General features: G+C 29.4%; 2 protein-coding genes and 1 long non-coding RNA gene across 3 annotated transcripts; all 3 read right to left on the bottom strand.

Moving 5' to 3' along the window:
- Positions 1-6584: 6584 nt before the first annotated feature.
- Positions 6585-7392, bottom strand: LOC114725374 (uncharacterized). The gene is made up of 2 exons (XR_003738414.1): positions 7249-7392; positions 6585-7024 (listed from the first exon to the last, which is right to left on the bottom strand). It is a non-coding gene; the product is annotated as an uncharacterized LOC114725374 (long non-coding RNA).
- Positions 7393-12956: 5564 nt separating this feature from the next.
- LOC114725351 (receptor kinase-like protein Xa21) lies at positions 12957-14895 on the bottom strand (the record flags this gene model as incomplete). Its single annotated transcript, XM_028911851.1, has 2 exons — positions 12957-13318; positions 13536-14895. Coding segments are annotated over 2 exons (1722 nt in total), but the record flags the coding sequence as incomplete, so codon positions are not given.
- A 6-nt stretch (positions 14896-14901) lies between these two features.
- Positions 14902-27181, bottom strand: LOC114725342 (probable leucine-rich repeat receptor-like protein kinase At1g35710). Its single transcript, XM_028911843.1, has 2 exons — positions 26455-27181; positions 14902-15290 (listed from the first exon to the last, which is right to left on the bottom strand). Exons 1-2 carry the CDS (start codon positions 27179-27181, stop codon positions 14902-14904), a joined length of 1116 nt encoding a protein of 371 aa, XP_028767676.1.
- Between the last annotated feature and the right edge of the window lie 675 nt (positions 27182-27856).

Below are 27856 nucleotides of genomic sequence, written 5' to 3'. Positions count from 1 at the left end.
TTCCATCATTGTCGCTGTCGCTGTCGCCATCACCTCATCCTCTTCATTCTTATGTGTGAGTTTTTCACCTCCATTCTTTCTGTGGATTTCATAATTTTTGTGGTTTGATCTGATTTTTTTTAGTTAAAAATATGATGTTTAATTTGAGTTTAAAGAGATCTGATTTTTATCATATCTGAGTCTTTAATTTTATCTTTATTAAATCTTAGTAGCTTCGATCTGACGGTTAAAGGTGAAGCTAAGTGGCGCTATTATAGCAGGAAAGAATCTACATTTATTCCATCAGAATGCTTTTAATTGGTGAGAGATTATTGGTTAATTGATTTTCAAACCCTTTCCTTTAAGGCTCTCTTCTCCCATTCCATCCTGATCAATAGGGGAAACGTAGACTAAAAAAAAAAAAAAACTTTTCACGGTGTGAAAAGTCACATATCACGGCGGTTCTTAAACTACCATGAAATTCTCTACATTTTATGTCGGTGGCATAGACATCACTCTCAAAACGACCGTAAAGAGCTCATTTTAACCACCGTTAAATTTTTTTTTGGTAGTAGTGTATATTTTGCTATGTATATTATATGTGATATGCGATATTTATACATCATTAATTGTAAGGACAATTGCCAAAAAAAAGACCTCTGAATATGTAAAAATTGCAATTGGGACATCAATTTGGAAAATAGCAAATAAGGACCTAGTCTCACTTTTGCAAATATGAAATCATAGTGAAATGTTTGAATTTTCCTTAGTCAAATGACAAGTTAACTATAAAAAATGACAAGTTCATTTTAGTGAATGAAAACTTCATTAGACCAAATCACAACACTACAAAAAAACAGCAAATTAGCGACGGAAACAAATTCCGTCGCAAATTAGCCACGAATTTGCGACGAAATTTGTTTTGTCGCAAATTAGAGACGGAATTTGCGACGGAAATTCCGTCGCTAATTTTTTTCACGGATTAGCGATGGAATTTCGTTCCGTCGCTAATTCGTATTTAGCGACGGAATCTTTTTCTGTTAGACAATTCCGTCGCTAATCCGTCAAAAAATTAGCGACGGAAATTCCGTCGCAATTCCGTCAGAAATTAGCGACGGAATTTGTTTCCGTCGCAAATTTTAAGAAAATAAATTACATAGGATATATATACAAGTAGGAAAATACTATTTATCATAATCTATTTAAATCATTTAATTTTTTTATATAAAATAATTTATTAGATTTTATTATAGTAGTTATTTTTTGAATTTTTTGAATAACAAGATTTTTTGACTAATTGTAAATGATTTTCTTCAAATATATAAACCACAAATACATATATAATATAATGTAATATATATATATATATATAATTAAATTGTATATCTTATCAATGTTAATTAAAAAAAATTAAAAATTATTTATGAAAATTATTTATGATGTAAATTCAAATTAGTGTCATTAGAAATTAAAATTATATTAAAAAGATTTTTTTAAAAATAAAAAATTATAAAAATAGTAAAACAATATTTAAAAATTATTTTTTCATTAAAATAGTTATGATTAAAATTATCATATAGTATATTTTAGTTTTTTAATAATATATATGTATATATAATTTTTGTGTAAAATAATATAATATATATTTAATTTTACATAATAAGTCAACAGATTCATTACAGCTCAACTGATAAAGCCACACGCGCGCATGGAGGAGGTCCTGGGTTCAAGCCATGGAGAAGTCACTTTGAGAAGGGAATCATGTGGAGGTGACACGCACACGTGGCAGGCACACGTGGCGCACACGTGGCGGTAGATGTGAGGTGGCAGCGACACATGGAGATGGTCTTAGTGATGATGTGGCAATTAGTAGAGGTGCCACGTGGCATTTTATTTTTTTTTTTTAAAATCGAGTTAGCGACGGATTAGCGACGAAAAAATTCCGTCAGTAATTAGCGACGGAAAATCCGTCGCTAATCGCTAATTCCGTCGCTAAAACCATGTTTTTTGGTAGTGCAACTTGGTTAAGGATATATCAAATGACGAGTTGACTATGAGAAATAACAAATTCACTTTAGCAAATGACAACTTCAGTAGATCAAATTACAATTTGACTGAGAGGTATTTTAGACATTTCACCCACATTTCATATTTGAAAAAGTAGGACTCAGTCCTTATTTGTTATTTTCTAAATTCAAGGTCCCAAATCATAATTTTACATATTGGGGGTCTTTATTTGCAATTTTTTCTTAATTGTACTCTCATGTTTTTGTGGACCACTGGGAATAACCTTAGCTTAATGATTTAATTTTGAGGCTAAAGCTTTATATAAATATATATATATTTCATATCCGTTGGAGGCTTTATTAGTTTTAGTTAATGAGCATTCCGTTGTGAACTTGATCTCTTCCATCCGTTGGAGACTTGGAGTCTTAGAGGTTTTATTACATCTAGTTGATGAGTAGATAAATTGGTTTCAATAGGTGTTATTACATGACTTATGTCAATAAATTTATTTTGCTTCCTATCCGTTAGAGGACTCATCGTTTAATGAGTACATCAATCTGGTTTAATGATTGGCAACCTTCTAGTTTTATTCCAGTAAACGTCCCGCTGGTTTCATGCATTAGTTCTCTCAGCATCATTGGGTTTCATGTGTTTTAAAAGATTTTTAACGTTGGTCGGTCTTATACCTTCACTTTGAAAGCTTCGTTGGGTTGTTCAACAGACATAATTAGTCTGGTTTTAATAATTGATAACTTCCAATTATTATTTTATTGGGGTGATCTAAATTATCACTTTTAGTATGCAAACGATAATTTCTTCAAAGTGCTACAACTGATCATTTGTAGCAACTATATGCCTATAATGTGTGATGCTGCTTTTATGTTGAAAAAAAAGAACACTTGTATAAACGTTGGTATTTGGAGTTTTCAAATAATTAAGTATTTAGAAACATGGTTTACTACATGTGTGCAGTGACAAAATATTGTGGGAAAAGTTCTAATTTAATTAGAATTATTATTAATGAGATATGAAAATAAATTTTTCCTCTATGAACTAGATATTTCAAAGTGTGGGGGTGCTTAAGATGTGAGGTACCTTACACAAATAATATCAGTGGAGAAAATATATTTTAATTTATTTCAAGTTGTATTAGTCTCATTTTGCAAATCTCAATATGTGTGTTGTGATTTTTTAAAAAAAAAAATGAAGGCTTTGTTATTTGCTATTGAGAGCAAATTTTGTGAATTATCAAATTTTTTGTGACTTGAAAATTAAATAATTTATCTTGTTTGGAGATAAATGTATTTAATTTTCATAATATCATTACTTGTGGATAAATAATTTATCCTGGTATAAATATGCATGAATATGTACAACCACTGTGAGTACTGAATTTTAATGTTGATATGAAATATTAGGTTTTTAGCTTCAAAATTTAAATAGAAGCACAGGTGAAACAAATGTGTTTTTGAGTGTTGAAATCACAGAGGTAGTGACAAAATCTCTCAAGTTGAGAAGCGTTTCCAGAGTTTGGTTTCTAAGAACCAATATGTGAATATTTTTATGATACTTTATTTGATATGGTTGTACAGTTCAATCTGTATATGTACAAATTTTTGAGAATTTGTTGCATTAAATTAAATTAGTTCCAGTAATAAAACTTGTTGTAAGGTTGAGCATATGTTTGAATGAAGTCCTATGAGAAAATTAAATATTCAAGGGTACCTTAAATGTTGGTATCTTGTACAGTAGATTCCCAATGTATTAAGATACATGGATGATAACTAAATTTCAAGTTATATGAAAAAAATCCACTAGTGATCATTCACCTTTAGTGGTGATTGGAGGCTAAGTTGTTAAAAACTTCTTAGTAAATATTTTGCTGTAAATCTTACACACAGTGTCAATGAGTTGTGATTGCCAAATGGCAATAACCATTGTAGAAAAAATAATAGTGTAAGTACACATCGTTTGAGATACTATGTGAATAAGCTAGCTTAAAAATTGTGAAGTTATCTCAATCGACTTTGTGAGGTCAAAAGTAGACCTAGCGGATCAGTTAATGAAAACTTTAGGAAAGAAATAGATTTTAGAAACATCAAAGGGAATGGAACTTAAGCCAACATGAAATTAACAATGATAGAAACCCAACCTTTATGATTAGAGACCCCGTAAAGAAGCTTCAAATGGGAAAAATAAATCGTTTGTTAGTTCTACTAGCACTATTGTAAATTCATAGTCCCTTTCCATGATGTGAGAAAGTGCTAGAATGCATTTCTTAGCGAAGCTGAACAAAAGCTCTTAATGATTTCATAATCCTATGGGATGGTATGCTCACTGTTGGTACACTTAATGAAATCACCTCTTGGAATGTGGAGTGGGACTGCTTCTATAAGATTGTGGCAAAATCTCTAAAGCATTCGTTAAGAACTAGGCACGTGCATGGCCGTTATAACGCGCAAAACTGCCGTTAACAACAAAAATTGTGAGGGTATAATTTGACTCTTAATGCCTTTAGTACATATCAAGAGTTGTTGGTTCATAGAAGCAGGCTTCACTGACTATATACTTAGTGTTATTGGTCTAGGTTTGGTTCAAAGTCCGAAAGACACCAGGTACGAAATGGTTATACTCATGTGTGTAACTCAGATGATAATGCTCCTTTTGACACATGTGGGGGATTGTTAGAGTTTGAGTGTGTGAGTATGTCAAAAGAAGTCTCATATTACTCAAGATTGAAGAAAACTTAGTGTATACTAAGATGTGAACTTGAGCTAATAAAATAGCTGAGAAAAGGAATCTTTATAACTAACTGTTAGGGATGACCATTAAAGTATTTATGTGTTTTTATTAATCAGTTTTATTCTTTCATTATTTAATGGCTTTAAAATGATTTAATTCACCTTAATTAATTGTTTTAAAACCGATCTTTTAATTGTCATTAAAATAATATTTAATCAGCATCATGACAGCCCAACGGTCACATATTATTTGCCTATAAATGGCAATGTGTGCTGTATGGTCAGTGTGTGTCAAATTCTACCCCTGAGCTCTTCCTTTTCTCTTCTCTTGAGTTTTAAATTTTTGTTGTTTTGTCACCTTGCTCCATGCAAGAAGGGTTCGTTTAATCCTGGGAAGTGCCGCTTTTTATTCTAACCTGTATGGCGGAATAACTCTTAAAGACAGTGTCATTGGACACAACTCGAACCATATTGTTTTTGTTATTTTTGCAGGTGTTGCCAACGCTAGGTACTCCAAGAAAGTTTGTACCATTCCATCGACCACTCTGCCAATAAGGACGATTGTCTTTCCAAACAAATGCTTGTGTAAAACTCTGTTGTTCAAGACTGGAAGAAAATTCTCCTGTGGATGGATCAGATGTACTTTTCCATGATGTAAGTCGCACTTACAGACCTGTCTGTTGATTAGTACTGAGTTTCATGTCCTGTAATAATATATTGCAAGGATGTTGGAAACTCTGCCACATAATTGCTCTCGTAATTCCATCTACGAGTACAAGGTTGCCAGAATCCAAGAGTTGAGCACTAGAATTTGATGCAATATGCAAGACATTTGTTGACCATACAACCTGTTTTAATTTTGCCCATTCAAAACAGCAAGATTGCCATTCTCTGATATTGTCAGCACCCGGAAGAATCTGTTATTGGGTCGTTTCTGTTTGCTACCCAAACAGTGGATTCAGTCATAAGCCAAATTCCTAATTAGCGATTTGTGGAATTCTCAGGCCTGAAGAATCCAAGCGTGAACATACTATTATTTGAGCTTATTGTTTCTGGTTCTTGGATAAAGATCAAACTTAACCTAGATAACGACCAGGGCAACATTGCTACGATTTGAAAACTTTCAAGACAACATTGAGCCAAAAAATACTTCCAAATGCCCAGTGCTCCAAGCACAAACTTTTAGGATAAATTTGCACCTTACCCTAACTTCAATCAATGTTTCAGCTTCCACACTTAAATTTCACTTTCGTGGCTTCCTCACTAAATCTGGAATTTTTCAGATTTCCAAATGCCATCCTATTAAAATAGTTGAGCATGTTTTAACAACCTCAGTTGCTTACCTAATACTTGGATATCAACCCATTTTAATCTGGGAATTTTTCCAAATTTAAAAACAATGTTTAAATCTCCATTTTAATATGATTTAAGCATTCAAGTTAATCCTTGTGTATTGCAAGCATCAAGCAACAGTTTGAACCTGATTTTCCAGGTTTGATTTCAAATTTTCAACCCATAAGCCTCAGAACAAATCACTAGTTCAAACAGCTGCAACAACGATTCAGCACTTAGAGACATAAATCAGTAAGTTCATATCAGTTTTTAAGCTTTAATACTTCGATTCAGCAAGCATTATATAATCTAGAAATTTTTACAGCAATTAAACATCTGCATAAGCATTTGCTTAACACTCTATACCAGCAACTTAATATTCATAAATACCAAACAGCAAACTTCAATTGGATTTTCAGCTCCAAGCCTTTTATTCTATCCATTATATTAGACATGCTTTTAAACTTCCTACATTTTGTTCACAACGTCGCAATCAAACCCATATGCTTATTTCCCATATCGATCACCTTAGCATATAAATCAGTATCTTTGAACCTTTTGAAGATTTTTATTTAAAGTTGGTGACAGCAAACAAGTTTGAATCAGTTTCCAGCATCCAATTTCATCAAGCAACTAGTAGCGTTCACTTATGCCCTGTCCCAATCGGAAAATTTTCGGGACAAAAGTGTCTTGGGACAAGATAAAAATGTCTCAGGATCAGTCCCATCCCAGTTCTATCCCAATTTCATATATTCTCTCTCTTACCTCTGTCAATTTCTCTCCTTCTCATCCTTCCTCTCTCTTTACCCACACCAAGCGTCATGTCCTATGTCGGCCACTACTCCACTTTGCAACTCTCCCGTTCATCCTTCCTCCCTTTGCTTCTTCTCTCTCTTTCCCCATACCAAGCGCCATGGTCCAACATAAGCTGTCGACTAAACATATCAACCAGGCCTGCGACAATTCTGCCCAATAGCAAGAGCAAAATGAAAACAATATTCATATATTCCCACATATAACATAACAAAATTCCAGCCTAAGCTTTGTTCTACTCCTATCACCCATCCCTTGATTCTAATGCTGCTTCCCCTTTCCTTGACCAATAATTTTTAGTCCCAATCACTCCCGTCAACCCCTAGGTGATATTAATCGAAGAGACTAAAGATGGGAGAGAGCTTGGGTATCTCACCTGGGCCTAGAATCGAGTTTTGTAGTGTCGAGCTCTTTCCTACTCCTCCTTCCACCCTTTGAGAGCTTTTTCTAGCTCGCCTTCACTTCTCACACTCCTGATTTCCTTCCCCTTTTGTTTATTATCCCTCTTGGCTTCTTTGGTAGGCATCGTGTGAAAGGGGAAAGTGTGCGCGTATGCGTCGAGCAAAGAGGGAAGGGATTGAGGGCGGTGGTTGCCAACGCAATTTGGGAAGGCAACACGCGTGTGAGGTGGTGCCTAAAAGACTGAGTTGCCCTTCAATTATTGCTCATATCTCATTCGGCGAGTTAGTACTCAGATCTCAACGTCGCCTTTTAGTAAATTTTATTATTCTTGTAAAAATTTAATTCTTTAATGTGTTCTAAGAATTTTTTTCTTATTTAGCCTCTTTCGCCCACAAAATAATTTTTCTAAAATTTTTGAATTAAAAATTAGCCTCTAGTTAACTATTTTCTTGAATTTCTTAAGACAATAGCTTTTAATTTTAGGAAATTAGCTTTTGAATTATCTCTACCCCTTTTTGGGAAATCAACTCTTTATAGACTCCTTTATTTCACAAAATAATTATCTATGATTTTTTTAATTATTCTGGCACTTTATATATTTTTAATAATTCTTTATTTTTTTATTTTCCAGAATTTTTTACTTAATTAAAAATAGGTTTTTATTTAATAACTATTTTTCTGAGGCCTTAACTAATTCTTTAAACCTCCTAAGAATCTTATTAATTCCTAGTTTCAAAGTTTAGGATATTACATGGAAGTTTTTCTTAGAATACTGCTAACGTAAAGATTGGTTGAATTGACCTGTAGCATTTTTAAAGTTTGAAGTGATCCTACAACATTTCGTCAGAATACTCTCTACGTTTAACAAATAGAGTAGAAAATATACATTAAGTTGCATATGTTTATCCTTTGTAAAATTCCCTAATATTAAATGCATACTTTTGTTTAACCATTTATTTGTGAACTTTAGTTGTATATGTTGTATATTGATTGCATATAATATTAGATGCATATATGGTAAGTTCCATGGCTGTACGTTGGCTATATATAACAGCAGGTTATGTAATATATTTTTTTAAAGAAAAATTCCAATTACAGCGTGAGTTGCCTAATAATTGACGCCGTAATGCATACACTCATGGTATCTGTTGCCTAACTGACGCCATAATATCTATTTTCTGCTACTCTTATTTCTACTAAACCCCTTGTATAGAAGCAGAAATGTATTTTTATTGATGCCAAATATAACACTTTGCACCATGCTTAATGAACCACTTTTGTCCCAAGTAAATATTTCTCTATTTCTTATTTCTTAATGTAAGTACTACTTAATTAATTTAAATTGATTAAGAAAAGTAAATAAATTATTTAATTCTAGCAAATATGATATATCCCTATATAACATTAGATTACATATCGTTTGCAAGAAAAATATTAGATTATATATCAATTTATAAGTTCACAACTTTAATTTACATGCAATTAAGTTACTAAAATACCCCTTTTTGTTCATTCTTCTTTTTTTTTCTCCCCTTGTTTCCATTTGATAATTCCTCGCCCTTTATTTCCATCTCTTGAAGCTCCCTAAGTTTGTTGTCAAAATCATTTTCATTTCTACTCTCTTCCTTTTCAATTAGTTGCTGTTGAGTTCTTGTGTGTGGACTGTTGGTCGACCTCTTTCTTACCGCATCAATAAGTGAAGTTAATTGGAGCAGCAAATTTCTTTTTCTTGAATGTCTTTTCTGTTAATATGAAGTTACTGAATAAATCTTTTTTTTTAAATGTATTTTCTGTTAATATGAAGTTATTGAATAAATCTCTTCCTGCATCATTACCATTGATTGCTTATGGTCTTAATATTTCCTCCTATCTTCCTTTAGCCTCTCTTCCTATCATTACCATTGAATGACTAACTACATTTATCGACTTAATGTTCATTACTATTACTGTTTACAATCAGCAAAATGTGAATAACACACAATATTTAATAATAAACTATGTAATGGATTTCATTTTATAAGGCTCAAGATGTATTTAAACGTTATTTGATGAAATTGTGATCAAGCTAGTAGGCATAAAAGAGAAAGTAGTACGGAAATTTAACCTAACAGTTAAGGATATAAATATAAGGAGTTGAACGCTGTATATGTGGTGAGAAGCTATTTCATACGATATTATATTGGAGTTCAATGAGCTAACTAGATTGACAAGGAAGGGTTAAAATTGCTAACATAGTAATGGCCAAGAAATGAGAAAATTGGCAACAAACATTATTATGAGATATCTTGTACAGTTTCAAGCCAGTCTAACCCTTGGAAATGTATGTTTATGGGATGGAGAGTTATAAAATATGTATTGAGCAACATTTCTATGCAATAATGGGATTAAAAGTTGAAATATATTAAGTAGCAAATGGGGTGAAATGGTCATTTGGAAGTCACTTCTTTTACTGGCCTTTTAAAGTCTTTTCTCCCAATTTTCTTCTATTTCCTAGTACACTTAGGAAGGTTGGGGAGATGGGGGGATGAAAAAGAAGAATGACAAGGAGAAAATAAAGTAACTGTAATTAGTTTCATTCTTTCTTATTCTGAGTGTTATTGTTTATTCGTGCAATTCAGGTCATGGTTCCATCTTTATTTCTTGGTCACTTGAAGCATCCATTGAGGGTCTCTTTATTTGTTGGTCGTTTAAAGCCTCCGCTGATGGTCTCCTCTATAGTTGCCAATATTATGTTACTTTTGTTTGATTAGAACCTAATAACTATTGCTCTAATTATCTAAAATGAAGAAGATGCATAAAGAATTGTAGCGTCACATGAGAAATCTCTCAACTTGTTCAATAATGTATATCTCAGTATAATGAGAAACTATTCGTTAATGGCTAACTTGGTCTTAGCAAAAATGTTTAGCAAATTAATCACTTTAATATCTCAACTTGTCATATGATTTCTAAATATAAATCTTAAGAGAAATTATTTGGAAAATGTGACTTATAAATCTTAGAAGGTATGACCAAATTAATCGCTTTAATTATACGTAGGGCTCACTTTAGTTAATTTGGAAAAAGCTATCCTTCCAAAATCAAATCCCAAACTTTATAAAGTTGCCTAAAGAAAAAGAGTGGACTAACCGTGCTTATAGTTCTGATCCAAAATGTTAAAAAGAAAAATGTACTACTATAAAATATATTATTTTTATCTATTGTAAAGGACTTTTTTTCATCTATTTAGGGGGAAGATGCTGCTAAAGGAGATATAGATAGTACTCTCCTTGTCCCTTATCATAAAATCCACTAAACTATATTATATGATTTAAAAAAACTGTTAAAATTAGTTAAAAGTAATAAATATATTGGAAATGTACTTTTTTTTTTTACCAAATATGTCCTTATTTATAGGTGGGTAGGTGCAAGTGAGAAAAACAAAATGAGAGAGAATGTATAGGAAAAAGATAATAAGATAGAATATATTAATTAAGGGTAAAGTAGGCAAAAAAACATTTATTATTTAGACAAACCCAATGGAATCTTACAAAAAGGAGACAACCCAATTCAAAAACTTAAATCTTATAATAAGGGATAGAAGAGTGTATGTATATATATTTGTCTATTCACAATAGACAAAAAAAAAAAACTATTCTTGTCTGCTGGAGCCAAAATAGATAAAAATAGTATAACTATTTTTGTCTGTTTTGGGACTATTTTTATCTGTTTTGGCTCCAGTAGACGAAAATAGTCTCCTTTTTTTTTGGTTTGTTGACTATTTTTATTTGTTCGAGCCAAAATAGATGAAAATAGTGGATTGTTTTTGTTTGTTTTGGCTTCAATAAATGAAAATAATGATTTTTTAAAAAATAAAATGTTGAATGATTTGTAATTTAATCTAATTCAGCTAAATTCCAATTTAAACAATTCAAAACAAAGTGCAGATATTCAATCCAACACAATTTAATCCAAGAATTTAATATATAAGTTTATGCCTAATATGTTTATTTCAATGGACCAAAAATTATCATGTGTAAATATTCTAATATTGTGCCTAATGTGATGAATCCAATGTAATTGGAACTAAAAAAAAGGAGCCAAGAACACAAAACCAAAACTCTATTAACAACATTGGAACTAACTAACTTTAGAAGATATCTAGCCATGTTTTGTTAGTTTACATAGGTATGTGAAATATATAGTGGATGTGGATAAATATGTGAAATAAACATAAACTTCCACTTTTGGGAATAGAAGAAAAAATAAGAAAAAGTTGGGAAACTAACAAAGAAGCCTAAAACAAAATATAACATTTCCCTTTTTCACATACTTAACCACCATGTATATTTATGTATAAATTACATTCATATTTTTCTAAAATTTAACATGAAAATTAAATAACATTGCCCTTAAATTTCATTCCTTAATACATTATTAATACTTAATTAACAAGTTTACCAAACTTTTAATTTTCAAAGGCTTTGCCCAATAATGTTCAATGCTTCCTAAATGCAATTCCTTACCAAGAATCAATTAAAACAAAAAATTAAAGCAAACTATTTGAACCCAACATTTTATATATAATCACATTTCAAAGAAGTCTCATATTAAATATGACATTCTTAACCACCATAATATGTGTGTGTTTAAATATCATCTATAGCCTTCTAAAAATCAAGATGGAGATTAAACAACCATGTTCTTAAATTTCAATCCTCAATATATTGAGAATACTTAATTAACTACTATATTCCAACCAAATTCCTCTCCTAGACATTTTTACAAACACTTTAGGTGCATTAACATTCCAACAAATTTACCAAGCTTTCAATCTTCAAATGCTTTGCCCAATCAATGTTCAATGCTTCCTAAATGCAATTCTTTACCAATAATCAATTTAAACAGAAAATTTATGCGCCCACAAAACACTTATATTCATCACTTTGAATACCCACATAACCAAATGAAATGGCGGCCATACACACCTAAAACATGCAGCACCTAACATACCAAATAGGGGGAAGAGTGTTTAACTTACCTCGCGACTAGCTGTGGACTTTCAAGGTCTTAAACTCAGAACTATCATGGAGAAGACAAGTTGAAAAGTCACAACTTTTAGAAATGCAAAATCATAACTTTTTTTTTACAGCAAAATGATAAGGAGAGTTGTAATACATGTCCTCACCTCAAGCTGAGTTGTCCATTATGAGTTTCGGCATCTATACATATTGTTGTTGTGAGTTTGTCAATAGAGAAGAAGATATGTCGTGGAAAGGAGGAGAATGCACAAGGTTTTCTGCCTTAGGGTTATTCAATCTAATTTATAGCATTTAAACATCCATTCATGTCTGTTGAAGGATAACATTTGAGTATATGAACATATATTCATCTATTCATGGAGAACAAACAAGTATATATTCATATACTAATATGTTTTCTTTTGACAAACATGTATATTTAGCTTCTTCTTTTTTTGAAAACAAAAGAGAATTGAGGCCAAAAATGTTCATTTTGTAGTAGTGATATAATGAAACATAAAGAAATTTGGAATGAATCCGATCAAGTGAGAAGATTTCAAATTTCAAATAATTTTACATATTATTACATTGTACACAGAATCACTCTAATTTATAGGACTAAGTGTTACCCAAAAAAAAAAAAGTTAAAGAAATGGTACTTAAAATATGCTTTAACAATTACTCAACTAACAATGTCCTGAGCATTTTCCATTAACAAAGCCTTGATATTTTTCAATGACACTACAACATCAATCATAGTAAGTCGTACTTCAGGTAAGTCATTGCAACACTTTAATGCTAGATCAAAAACTGATGATATATGAGATAATATATTATCAGTATTTTGATTTTTTCTATGCAACAAATTTGCATCTATAATATTGATGATTGAATGTGGTGTGGATTTGCTCACCCAGTCTTTCAAATTTAATCCTTGAACAAATATCTCATCTGTTGGCTTCTTCCTTGTAAACATTTCCATCAGCAAAATACCATAACTATACACATCTCCTTTGGTAGAGACAACTCCTTTTGATCCATACTCTGTATGTCATGTTGAATAATCAGTGTAAAAGTTATGATGTCAAAACCATAAGGTTTGTCCCTTGTTAATCTTTTTTTTTTGTATCATTTGTTCAAATATTTACATATGAAGGCACGAATATTTGCTACAAATTGAGTAGTATAGAATTTTATAAAGCATGCATGATAAACAAAAGAACATAGAAATAAATCCACAATAATATTACTAATCCATTACCTGGTGCCATATAGCCAATAGTAGCCAAAGATTTGGTATAAATTTTTGATTGCTTTTCACCAAATAATTTAGCAATACCAAAATCACTAAGATGAGCCACCATATCTGCGTCTAACAAAATATTGCTTGGTTTCACATCACAGTGAACAACTAGTATAGGAGAACCATGATGAAGATACTCCAAAGCTGTTGCCACATCTATCATTATATTCAGCCTTTGCAAGACATTTAAATAATAGTTATGAGAGTACAACCATTTGTTGAGACTCCCATTTGCCATGAATTCCATTATTAGAGATCTGAAATGATTGTTTGAGCAACTGCTAATGGTTTTAATGAGATTGCGATGGCGTAAATTGCGTACGGCAGCACATTCAATATCAAAACTTCTTAATGCTTCTTCTGTGTCTAAGTTATTAAATACTTTGACAGCAACTATATTTTCATTAGGAAGAATTACTTTGTATACTGATCCAAAACTTCCAGAGCCTAGAAGATTACTCTCATCAAATCCATTTGTTCCTTGTAGAAGTTCATAATAGGATATCCTAGTTGGTGTATCCAAATCTGTTAAATCCTTTTTGGTTGAATAATTATCATCATCTCTCTTATGCTTTAGAAAGATAATGCTTGAAACAACCAAAATGACAAACATGATGGGCAATAAGCATTTTATCAGTAGCATCACTTTATTTGATATGTGCTTGTTTCCTCTCCTACATGGTTGAACTTGTAGTTGGGATTTCCCACAAAGATCTTTATTCATCATAAAAGATTGGGCAGTAAAATTCCAAAAAGGGCCACCATCAGGAATTTCTCCATGCAATAAATTGTAGGAAAGATTGATGTAGTTAAGATAGAGTAATGACTCTAAGGACTTTGGAATCACCCCAGATAAGTAATTATGAGAAAGATCCATAGACTCCATGCTTATCATGCCACTAAACGTTTCAGGAATAGGCCCTTGCAATTTGTTGTGAGCTAAAGATAAAGTCTGTAAAGTTTGCAAGCTTCCCATAGTTGCAGGGATGCTTCCTGAAATTTGGTTTCTGGACAAGTTCAATAGTATAATTGCTCTCAAGTTTGATACCTCTGGTAAAATCATTCCACTTAGTGCATTAGAAGATATGTCTAAAAGCAAGATATCTTTGAGATCCCAAAAAGAAGAGGGTATATGAGATATCAATTTGTTAGAGCTAAAATTTAACTTCCGTAAAGAAGTATTTCTGAGACATCCTGGAATTGCTCCTGAAAACATGTTCTTAGCAAGATACAACTCACTTAGACCTTTGAGTTGGCAAAGTTCATTTATAATGAACCCGTGCAATTTGTTGTTACTTAGACTTAAACGTTGAAGGTTATGTAATCAGTTAAATATGTCTGGAATCAACCCTGTCAAATGATTCTCACCCAAATCTAATTCTATCAAGTTTGTTAAACTTTTAAGGGTAGTGGGTATAACTCCATTAAATTTATTCGATGACAAATCTAACTTAATGAGCTTAGAAGCATTTGATATGCTATTTGGAATTTGTCCAGTTAGTCCATTTCCTGCCAAATCTAACTCCTGCAGGTTGGAAAGACCAATTCCTAAATATGATGGCAAAAGGCCAGAGAGGACATTCCAATCAAGGAACACTCTTGTTAATGTTGAAATGTTAAATATATTGGAAGGAATAGATCCATGCAAATTATTTGCTCCCAAGTCTAACATTTCAAGTCTAACAAGATTGCCTGCATCCTTGGGTATATAACCTGGAAATAAAAAGTTGAATGGACTCCTTAAAAGAAACCAAAATAGATAATAATGTTTGCAGATAATATACATGCATACTATAACATAGAAAACTATACTTCTCTTACTAATTCCAAAAACTCAATATTTATTAATACTCACATGTTGAATATATTAAAAAGAACAGTGTCAAGTCTAACACATTAAGTTTATCAAGTTTGCCTATATTTTTTGCTTCAAAACCTAGACATGAAAAAACTGATGGAAATCATGACTTTTATATAGTTTAGATAAGAATATATACAAATAAATTTAGAATTAAATACTCTGATCTTTCTTGTATTTTGTCCTAATTACACGAACCTCCCCTCTCTTTTGAAAACATACACTTAAATCCAAATTGTTAATTTTATTACAAATATTTTTAAAAGATTTTTAATTAAAATTTATATTAAAATATTTTTATTTACTAATTTATCCTTCATAATACTAAATTTAGTTAAAATTTTTTAAAGAATTTAAAATTTTTTCCTTTTCCTGAATTTTATTTTTTACTTTTTGCAAATAGTTATTTCTTTAATGTTTTTATCATATTGGGATAAAAAATTAAGTAATTTAGTTAATGTAGACTTAAAAACCTTGATAGTTTAGTTAGTGTAGACTTAAAAACCTTGAATGGAAATTTGATTAATTTTTTAAGTAAATATATAATTGACTGAATAAGTTATAAATATTTCTAATAAAATTTTTATTTAAAATTTTTAAATTATAAATTTAAATGACTTCTATAATCTCTCAAACTGAGACAATTTATATTATATAATGAGAAAAAATGTATTTCTTTTATTTTCTAGCTATTTAAAAAAATAAATAAATAAGTTTCATTATATGTGATGAACAATTAAAATTATAAAATTTTACAATATAATCAAAATTAGTAATTTTTATTACATTTTAAAAATTTTGAAAATATATGTATTAAATTTTTTTTTGAAAAATGTAAATGTTGAAATAACTTTTATATTAAGGAGGGGTATTTGGTTCAAGAAATTTTAATAGTCAAACTTAACAGTCAACTAATAGTTAGATGGATCGAAATAAAATTTGAAATATACAAAGGAAGTTTTTGTAGCATACATTTTAATTTTAAGGGAGGTTTATATATTTTTTCAAAATAGATTAAAGGTTTTTGATTATAGAGGAGTAGTTAATGTATTTTACTTTAATATCTTTCAAAGAAGAATCGTAAAGAAAGACTGTGGAATTAATTTCACCTATTTAAAATGAACTACCAAATCATTTATATTTTGCTTGAAGGTTGTTAACTATTTAAAAGGCTCTAACTTTAAAATATGACAATTATCATATGCCAAAAAAAGGCTGAAATTTTATTTTATTTTGTTTAAGGAATTAAATTAATTTTTTTTATATAAAAGTATTTTTAGTTATACATTCTGGATATTAGAAAGAAATATTAAAGCTAATCCTTTTTAACATCCTTATCAGCACCTGAAGTTAGAAATTCACACATAGAAGGAATGCGACCACAGATGAAGTTAGAAATGTTTATTGATTCATTTTTGTTCATGCAAGGCATGTGTTATCTTTTCCTGCATTGTACATATTAAAACAAAAATAAAAACTAAAGATGTGTAGTTAAAAGTTGGAGGACTAAATAATTTAAAAAAACAAGATAAATCACATTATGAGCAAAGCACACACCATGATCAAGGATTTGGAGGTTTGTAAAATCTCCAATCTCAATTGGAATAATTCCTGAGCAAATTATATATGGTGAACCTATTTTATTTATCAAAGTATAAATGATGTGGTAGTTTTAAATGGTCCCATCACTTCTTGATCTTGTCTTTCCTTTATTTTGGCATTGTAATCACAAACTTAATATACATAACTCCTATCATATGAATGAACAATATGAATAAATGAAATGGCCAAAAAATATTTTATAGACCACCATCAATTCATGATTTGATCTTTTGATATTTTGGATTGTAAATTAATAGTTATATTAAAAAACCCCACTATGAATAGTACGATATTAATGAAATGATGAAAAACATAATCCTCATCTAAATTTAGTCTATTGAAAAAAATGATTTTAAAAATGAAAAAAAATAAAAAATAAGATATAATAATCTCATGGTTATATACAGGGTGGCAACCAAATATAATTAATTAGTAACAACTGCTTGTAAAAAAATTGATTGGACTTATAAGAATAAAAAATAAATCAGGTCATATTTTTTGCATAAATAATATACATAATATACATGCATACTATTAAAAAATTACACGTGTCTTATTAATATTAAGAAGGGAGAACGCAAATTTCTTAATTAACAAATTGCATGTGAATCTGTTAAGTTTAACTGTATGAATATTTTGTGCACTGCCAATAAATCATATGTGGCATAAAGCATTAAACTATTTTTTCCAGAAATTTTTCTTTCCAGGAGATTTTTTAGGGTACAGTTGAAGTGAGAAATTATGAAAGCATACTTTCCTCAACCTGTTGATTTTGTATCCTTCTTTTAATTTCAGATATTTAATTTCACATACCATTGAACATAAAACGGTTTCTCTGTAAACTCAAATGAATCCGAATGATGCGATTTAATAATTTGACTGACTATTGAAAAGATCATGTATTCTCGTTCATTAATTTGAACTTAAATTTGCTTGAATAAGCATTTTTTATTTGCTTTTAAATTTTTGTTTTGAATTTTATTTGTAATTGATTTCTATAATTATCTAAATAATTTTTTTGTTTACTGTGCATTTTTCAATTCCTACACTATAATTTTTTAAGAAATATTATGTGCAATTTTAATTACAGTTAAACAATAACTTTTCGGTCTTACTAATATCATGACGTTCTGTCTATTCATAATCTTGGCTTTATTTGTTATTTTGGGATTGTAATCATACGAGTCCTATCATAAGTGCATACAAAATATTAAAAAGAAGAAAACAAACACACATAAGTGCATACCTGTAAATAAGTTACCCTCCAAATATAATTCTTTCAAAGATGTGCAATTGCTTATTGAGCTTGGAATGCTTCCCTCTAATTGATTATCATTAACACCAAAGGTTTCAAGTAAAGGGAGATGATGACACATTTTTGCTGGCAAATTACCCTTTAAATGATTGACGCCAACATCAACAATTCTCAAAGAAGGCATGCTCCAAAGAAATGAAGGAATTTCACCTGTAAATAAATACCAAATATTTGTTAATTACATGGTAGTATGGCAAGCAACTTCCTAATAAACTCACACGTACACAATCATATAAATAATACATGGAATTTTGATAATTAGGGGTTTAAAACTAATAGAAAATATCAAGGTTTTTAGGTTGACGACAATAATTTAAAAAGGACTCCTCTACTATCAATGATCAATTGAACATTAAATTTCTTTTCACACGTGAAGCAATATTGCTGGGGATAATAAGAACAGCTATAATGTGAAGCTCAGTTTTGCCATGAGTTTCACTCACAAAAATCATAATGAAGAGGGGCAGATGTGAGGGCAGTAGTGGAAGGTGCATTTTCTTCCCATTTTCTTTTCACATGTGGAGAGAAAGTTTGAGAGAAAAATATGGTGAATCCCACACCCCATTTTCTCTCCCACTTTTTCTTCCTCTCACTTTTGTTTCCTATTTTCTCTCCTAGTTCTCTTTCTTCCAAACTTTTCTCTCCATCCAAATAGAGGGTTAAAGCAATCTTAATTAAAAAGTTTGCAAGCAATACAGAATAAGTATAAATAAAAAAAATAAAAATCTTCAAAACATAAAATAAAGAAATGGGTTGATTGGGCATAGCTGTAAAGAAATTCCATAATAAATATAATTCTTCCAACAATGTCCCATTGCTAGTTGATATTGGAAGAGTACCATTCAAATTGTTTTTGGCCAAATCCAACACTCTTAGAGAAGAAATGTTGAGGACAGATGATGGAATCTCACTGGTTTCAATTTAAAAGAGGATAAGATATGAGTTATATATATTTTGATGAGAGAATTGGATGTATCATAAAAATCTTTTCAAAGGCAAATCCTTTCATTTAAAAAAAAAAAAAAAGCAAGGCATTGCGTCCACTCATATACGTTACAAACATGAAACTTTTTTAAAGCACATAAACTGAATAGCATGTTGAAAAGAAATGGATTACTTTATATATAAAAACAAACAGCAAACACATATTTCTAATGATCCAAAACACATTTTAACTTTTTTTATAAAATCAAATTGCACAATGTGATTTTTTATTTTTTTTGTTTCAAATGTGGTTTTTAAAATCGTCATCCAAACATATTTTTCATCTTTTTATTCTCAAAACTTATTTCTTAAAAAATTATAAAATTGTTCTGAAAAAAATTTTAAAAAAAAAACAACCCATTTATTTTCCACGTTACAAATATCAAGTGGTCCCATCAGTTCATGATCTTATATTTCTTTTATTTTGGCATTGTAATCGTAAGCTATATATAAGCCCCATTCTATGAATCAACAATAATGAATAAAATGAAAACAAATCTCATTTTAGTTTTACGAGATAGATATTTAAGCATCCGCTATGAATATATACAATATTTAATGAAATTAAAAGATAAAACCTCATTTTAAATTTATTTTATCATGGAAGAATATTAAAAAGAAGAAAATAATAAAAATAAGAAATAATAATCTTAATGCTTGTAAAGAGGTTGGCATTTAAATACAATTCATTAACAACAACTTTGATTGTGAAAACAGCAAATGGACTTGTAAATAGAAAATTAAAATAGTTAATAATATATTTGTACAAGTGCACCAACTTTAAAGGGAAAATAAAGCAGAAAATATTGTTTGCATATAGGTACTATATATATATATCTATACGTGTCTCACGCACTGATCCCCAAAACTTGAATATTTGTATTATACGGATTAATCAATGCATAAATATTAAAAGGGGGGAAAGCAAATTTTGTGTGTCAAAATTTCAGGATGTTATGGCATTTTTAACATTATGTATTTCTTTATTTATGTTTACATCATGACATTTCTCAATCTAGTGTTGCTTTTTTTGTCTGCTTTTTTATTGAAAAATTTTAAAAAAATATATTTAAGGATAAGATATGTCCTTAGAAAGTTAATCTGACAATGTTAAAAAATATAATTATTTTCAAAAATTAAATTTGTTACTAGCTAACTAAGTCCTATACCGGAACAATTCATTATCAATATATATCGCCCAATTTAGATTATTGGTTTGGTAAAAATATTATGTTCATGGGAGACTTACATTTTTAGAAACACACAGAAAGACTTGTGCATTTAGAAACACAAAAATACTTATTTTCAGAAAAAAAAAACCCCTTTCAATTCATTGCACCGTGTTTTATGCTTCAGTTCAGTTTATTATTCTGTAATTTAAATTCGATTAATTTATAATTTTAGATTATTTTTGTTATCTTTTTCAGATTTGTGGATTAATTAATTCTGAGAAATTCCTATATATCATGCAAGCTGCATCCATTTCATTCAACGAATAAGATTGAGTTTAAAATAAAAATTAATAATAAATAACAAAATTAATATATATTTTATGTTATGAAAATTAAAATTAAATGTTCCAATTTCCAAACATGTTGATTGTAAGGCTTGCTTAGTCTTTTTTTAAGAAAAAGCTTCAAAAAGTTTTAAGTTATACTTCTTTGGTCCTAAATATAAAACCCCTTTTGTAATGTAAATTACACTACAAAAGGAGTTTTATATTTAGGTTTACGCTACAAAATGGGTCTTATATTTAGAATCGGAATAGTACAAAAATAAACATTTGTTTTCAAAGATTGATAATCAGCCTAAAAGATCTGTTTGGGCTGTTATTATGATAATATTCTTTTTCCCATTGGTATAACCAACCATTTCAAAAATCAGATGACAGATTTTTTTTATTGTTAAAAAAATAGAAAAATGATTGGGAAAAAAGAAGAAGAAGAAATGGCCAAAAATACAACAAAATCTAAAGCAATATCCAAAGCGCAGATTCATTCAAAATACACCTAATAAACCGTTATAAGATATTTCCACAAATGAAAAAAATAATAACAAAATTTCATTTTCAAATTATTTTTTATTCTCAAGATTAATACAAAAACAAAAACACGCATATGGTCTAACACAGTCATATAATTAAAATTCTAGCCTTGCAAATTGTTGTTGCTAAGAATGCTAAGATGAAGGATCTGGAGGTTTGTCCAGTTTCCAATCTCACTTGGAATGATTTGTGGGAAAATTATATATGGTGAAGCCATTTTATTGATCAAAGTGTAAATGATGAGATAGTTTTAAGAGAGAAACTAAAAAAAAAAAAAAAGGTATTGCACATTTTAAATATCATGTGGTCCCATCAGCTATTAATCTTATCTTTCTTTTTATTTTGGCATTCTAATCACAAGCTTAGCATAAGTCCCATTATATGAACGAATAATATGAATGAATGAAATGGCCAAAAGAAATTTCATTTTTATTTTTCTCTAAATGGAGAAAAAAAACGAAAATCATTGTTTTGTGATTGTAAATCATTAGTCATATTTAAGTTTCCACTAGAAAAATGTACAATACTAAAGAAATGAACAAATAAAATATAATTTTAAATTTATTTCATTATTGAAGAATATTAACAAAAAGGAAATAAAAGAAGAAAAATAAGAAATAATAATCTTAATACTTGTAAAGAGGTTGGCATTTAAATATAATTCATTAATAACTCTTCTTGTGAAAACGCTGAATGGACTTGTAAATGGGGAAATAAACAATTTATAATAAATAGGAAAAATAAAATAATTTATAATACTTTTGTTAACAAGACTTCTAACACCCCTCCACTTTAAAAAACAGAAATGGAATAAACACAAAAGATATTATTTGCATATAGGTAATATATAAATATATATGTACATATATACGTTTCTTACGTACTAATTCCAAAAACTTGAATACATATGTTATACGGATTAATCGATGTATAAATATTAAAAAGTGAGAAGCAAATTTTGTCTAACCATCAAATTTTGTTTAAAAAAAATATATCGCAAGCCAGTACGTTAAGTTTGACTAAATAATTTTTTGTACGTTTTCCAATTAATCATGTATGGCATAAAGCACTAGGCTACCTTTTCAGCAATTTATCTTTACATGAAAGAATTTTTTGGTACAATTTTAGTGAGAATTCACTAGCAAAACTTTCAGATAAAAAAACATAAAATTATGTTATTTCAATTCAGGTATGTAATACTTTAAAATTATAGAAAATGAAGAAAAATCAAATTATAATTTTGAAATTCATGAAAAATTATAAAAATTTCTCTCTGTTTTTTTGATAACTTTAGAACCCCTTGACGAAGCATTTTATCTTTTTTGCCTAGGACAGTGGGGTTGGTGGGATTTAATCTCCCAACCAGGTGGTTGCTAAAGTTAAAAGTAACACTGTAATGCAAAAAAAATAATATAAGTTCACTCTTTTATTTTAGCTTTCACTCATGATAACAATTTATTTGAAAATTAAAATATCATAATTTCAGGCTTTTTAATCTGAAAATTTTCCAAATCATTAAGTATATTTGCTTGACAAGGAAAAACAAGTTCCACATAATGTATAATGTGTCAACATTTGTTAAATTTTTCCCCTTCTTGGATGTTTCTTTTAACTTCAAATTAAATAATTATTAAGAAATTACCAGTGAAAATTTTTATGTTCAAGAGCATTATTCAATTTTACCAAGAATGGAACGTACAGAATTGTTCCAATTTCTTTGGCCAGAAAATTGTTCCAATTCAATGCGAACGAATTAACATATTTGTGCGTATTAGCAATTTATAATATTAGTAAATAATAGATTTCTACTTTTTTTAATGAGATATTTCATTTACATGTTATGCCTACGAGATACAAAATTTATATTTTTTCTTATAACATTGTTCAAGGCTTACTCATTTTGAAAAATAACACTGATATGCTGTAATTGATAATATAGAACTAGATTTATTTTAAAAAAACTTGCCACCAGCAACAAAATGGAGGGGAAAATAACCGACACGGAAGGAATGCCACACCACATGAAAGTTAATAACAAATATTGATTAATTTATTTTTGTTCAGTTTAAATATTTTATTTCATGTTTTGACATGTGTGAAAATTAAATTATATATAAAAGAAAGCATATCCAGTTTGAGATTAAAAGAAAGCATCAAGTTTCATGTCTTCAAAATTAATCTAGCAAAATTATTATTGACTAAATTTGTAATATTTAAATTAAATTAATGACTTATCAAAATAGTAAAAACAAAATTTTAGACAACCGCATAATTAAAGCTCTTACCTTGCAAGTTGCTGCTGCTAAGACATAGAAACTCAAGTTTGGTCAAATTTCCAATGTCAGTTAGTATGTCTCCTCCATTGAATTTGTTATGCCCCAATTGTAAATCTACCAATTCCTTGCATTGATGCCAAATGGAGGGTATTTTGCCAGACAAATCATTTCCATCCACATAAAATGATTGGAGTTTTGGAATCCCAGAGCACACATTTGTTGGCAGACTCCCAAATAAATTATTGATGTTAAGTTCAATGTATTGCCGCACTGAACTATTAAATATGGAGGTTGGTATAGTACTTGAAAACTGATTATTTGAAAGATATATTGTATGAAGCTGTCGAAGATCACCAATCTCACTTGGAATGGCTCCTTCCAATATATTAAATGATAAACAATATGTCAATATCAACTTTCATAGCATGTGTATTAACTATCATATGTCATAATAAAATGATCAAATAATCCGCTGTTGAAATAATTAATATGCATAGCAAAAATTATTATTTCACTGTATAAATATTGAAAGACATAATCAACAATTAATTTAAGTTAAATGCTAGAAAGTAAAAGAAAGAGAAGTTAAGAGTGTGGATTTTGTTAGGTTTTTGTTTTCCTTGCTATTGGGTTTGACCATGCACATGGAAGATTTTTTTAAAGTATGACCTATTTATATTTGTCAATCAAGTGTTGCATTTTATGTCTGCATTTTTATTGAAAACAATTTTGAAAATATACTCAAGGGTAAGATGTAATCTTACAAAGCTAAGCTGACAGTGTTAAGAAATATAATTATTTTCAAAAATTAAATTTGTCACTAGCTAGCTAAGTCCTATGCAGGAACAGTTCAAGATCATTGGTCTAGTTAACAAAAATATTATGTACATGAGACATATATGCATTTTTGAAAACACATAGTAAGACTTGCACTCTTATACGAGAAATAACATTAGTACATCGTAAATAATAAACACAACGATACTTATTTTCAAAATAGAAATAACCCTTTCAATTCAACTTAGGTAATAACATAGAATAAATATTTTGGATATGGGAATTCATTACACTGTTTTATGTTTCAGTTCAGTTCATTTTTCTATAATTTTGATTAATTTAAATTTATTTTTGTTATTTTTTCAGATTTACGCCAATTCATCGCTTCTTTCAAAGCACTTATTTTTTGGAAGACTCCAAAAAAATTATTTTTGTTATCTATAAACTTATTTAAAATAAAAGTGAATAATATATCATAAAATTAATATGTTATATTATCCAAATTAAAATTAAATGTTCCATTTGCCAAACATGTTGCTGGTAAGGTTTACTCTTTTTTTTTAATTAAAAAAACTTCAAAAAGTTTGTAATAGCATGGTAATAATAAATATCATTTTCAAAGATTGATAATGGGTCTTAAAAGATCTCGTGAGACTAGGATTATAACAATAGTCTTTTTCCCTATAGTATAGGGTTACTAACCATCTCAAAATTGGGATGACAAATTGGTTTTTGTTCTTTTAAGAAGAATAGAAAAATGATGGAAAAAACAATAAGAAATGCACAAAAATATAACAACAACTAAAACAAAAGAAAAAAAATGGAGACAAGCCCAGAATCATTCAAAACATACCCAACAAACTGTTATAATTAAGATAAAAGTAGAAAATTTAATTTGTAAGTGTCGAGCATCCAAAAATTAATAGACACGTCATTTATATTTCTCCAATCCCAAATCAAAGTCAAGAAGTGCAAACTCAATTTCAAACTGGGAAAATGACATCTCTTGTGCTTACATCAAATTAAAATTAATTAGAGTGGTATTCTATATTTGTTTTCAATACATCTAAAGTTATTATTTTTTTAAAGTTTGAGAAGCTAAAATGAATATATAAATAAACAGACTATTCAGATTCTAAGAATATTACTAAATATAAACAGCTAATTGCAAATGACCCAAGATAGAAATATCATTAATAAAAGTAAGAAATACTCCAGCATTTTAATTCCTTGTGACTCTAGGTAGTGGTGTATTGGGCCCTTTTAAAATTTCAATTAACATACAGTAAAAATGGTATTTGCAAATTTTACACACTCTAAGCATAATAATTATGTGTGTTTATTAAATTCTAGTGGATTGTCTATAACAAAAGAGAATCAAAAAACTTGCCATTGAAAAGAAAATATGGGGGGAAATGAAAAATACCAAAAAAGTAGAAAGAAGGAATCCCAGCTGGTGCCAGGTGTTCAAAGCACATTGCGAATAAGGGATCGCCATAAAACACGTCTTAACTATTTTAAAGTTCTAAAATTCAACTCGACATAGCTTTTTATTTCACAAATTGAAAAAAAAATCTCATCAATATAAAATGCTAAAAAAATGCAAGAGTCGCATTTTTGAGGAACAAGTCTTCTGCGTTTTGGAGTATCCTCAAGAACCGTTTGGTATGTAATGACAAATAAAACCCATTCTATATCTTCTAAAACATCATGACCTAAGTAATTCCTAAGAATTTAAACAAATTTTTCTTTCAAAATGATATAATTTGCATAGATTGACAGGAAAAAAATATCAATATTAGAACTGAGTTATTCAATATTAATAATGAAAACTTGAATTCTATGCTTTATCACCTTACTTTATAAATAATTAACTTCAATTTTGAGAACAAAGGATCATTAAAGAAAAACCACATTCAACGCACCCAAACACATGATTATTGAGAGTTTATATCCAGATGAATAAATAGACTGGTTTTGAGCAAACAAAAATATAAATATAAAAATTAATCCAAACATACCTGACAAACTATTATAAGACAACCATAGCAGTTCAAGTGAAGATAAGTTGGAAATTGTTTGGGGAATTGTTCCTGAAAGTTTGTTCCTTGAAAGTTGTAAATTCTTCAAGTGCTTTAGACTTCCTATCTTAAGTGGAATGGTACCTTCAATGATATTAGAGTTCCAATCCAAAGTCTCCAACCTTGATAGATTGAATAGAGATAATGGAATAAACCCATTGAGACTGTTATTTCGAAAACTCAGCTGCTCAAGCATAGATAAATCTCCTATCCATGTTGGAACTTGTCCATAAAAGTCATTATAGCTCAAGTTGAACAGTCTCAATTGACGTAATTGAACTAAGTCTTGAGGAATTTGACCATGAAAGTTGTTTTTACTGAGATCAAGATCAACTAGAAAGGAGAGATTTCCTAGTTGTGGAGATATGCTACCCTTAAGATCCATGCCACCAAGATTCAAGGAATGGACCCTTCCATGACGAGTATTGCAGGTGACACCAGCCCAACTACAGGGAGAAGAAGAGACAGACCAATTAGCTAAGAAATTGTATGGATCCGAAGTGATATAGGATTTAAGGGAAAGGAGTGCAGATATGTCGGTAGTCATGTTTGTTTGACTCCAAGCTAAGCAGGACATGAAGCAATGAAAAAAGAAAAGGAAAACAAAGGGGAGAGGTTTTTCCATGTCTTGCACAGCAGACTTCTCAAATTCGCAAGTGTTGTGCATCTAGCAATTAACAAACACGTCCATTTATACTTCTCCAATTCTAAATCAAAGTCAAGGCGAGGACATTAAATTTCAAATTGCAAAATGACATCTCTTGTGACTACATTAAAAAATAACCATAAAAAAGTGAACACTAAAATAAAATATATTGCGTGATTGTGATTAATTACAGACTTCCAAATAATAAAAGCTTTTTACTTTTTTATATTGTACTTCGTTTAAAATTGATTTATATTCTCTTCTGTTTTTCTTGTGTGGCTTTAATATTTCTATAAACATTTTTTTTGCCAGATAATATTTCAATACACACATACAGTAAAGTAAATTGTATAATTAAAAATGGTATTTGCCAAGATTACACGCTCCAGGATGGAAACTTAAAGATTATTTTGTTACACCTAATAAGATTACACGACATGTTACAATACATGTATTTATACAATAACAGATAAAAAAATTTATATAATGGCAGATAAGAGCAAAAAAAAAAATCAGATGCTGGGTGTTTTTTCATGAATACTTTTAGAGTATATAATCACCTTATCCCATTTTTTAAAATGTTAATTTTGACGTAGTCTCAATTTGCAATTTTCAACTAGTGTATCATCTATTTTATTAAAAGCAGCCTTCAATTTATTTTAATTAGGGAATTTTCAAAATGAAAATTCATCCACA

Source organism: Neltuma alba, unplaced genomic scaffold (genome assembly GCF_004799145.2).
Source record: "Neltuma alba isolate B1F8T4 unplaced genomic scaffold, ASM479914v2 tig00002398_pilon, whole genome shotgun sequence".
Taxonomy (NCBI): Eukaryota; Viridiplantae; Streptophyta; class Magnoliopsida; order Fabales; family Fabaceae; genus Neltuma; species Neltuma alba.
This window is presented reverse-complemented; position numbering and strand designations above follow the sequence as displayed.

What these genes read in the sequence shown, in the direction of transcription:
- LOC114725342 (XM_028911843.1), bottom strand. Translation starts at nt 27,181, where the DNA reads ATGCACAACACTTGCGAATTTGAGAAGTCTGCTGTGCAAGACATGGAA. An exon ending in GTCTTATAATAGTTTGTCAG is followed by an intron (nt 15,291 to 26,454) that starts GTATGTTTGGAT and finishes TTTTATTTCCAG; the next exon opens with GTTATATACCCAAGGATGCA.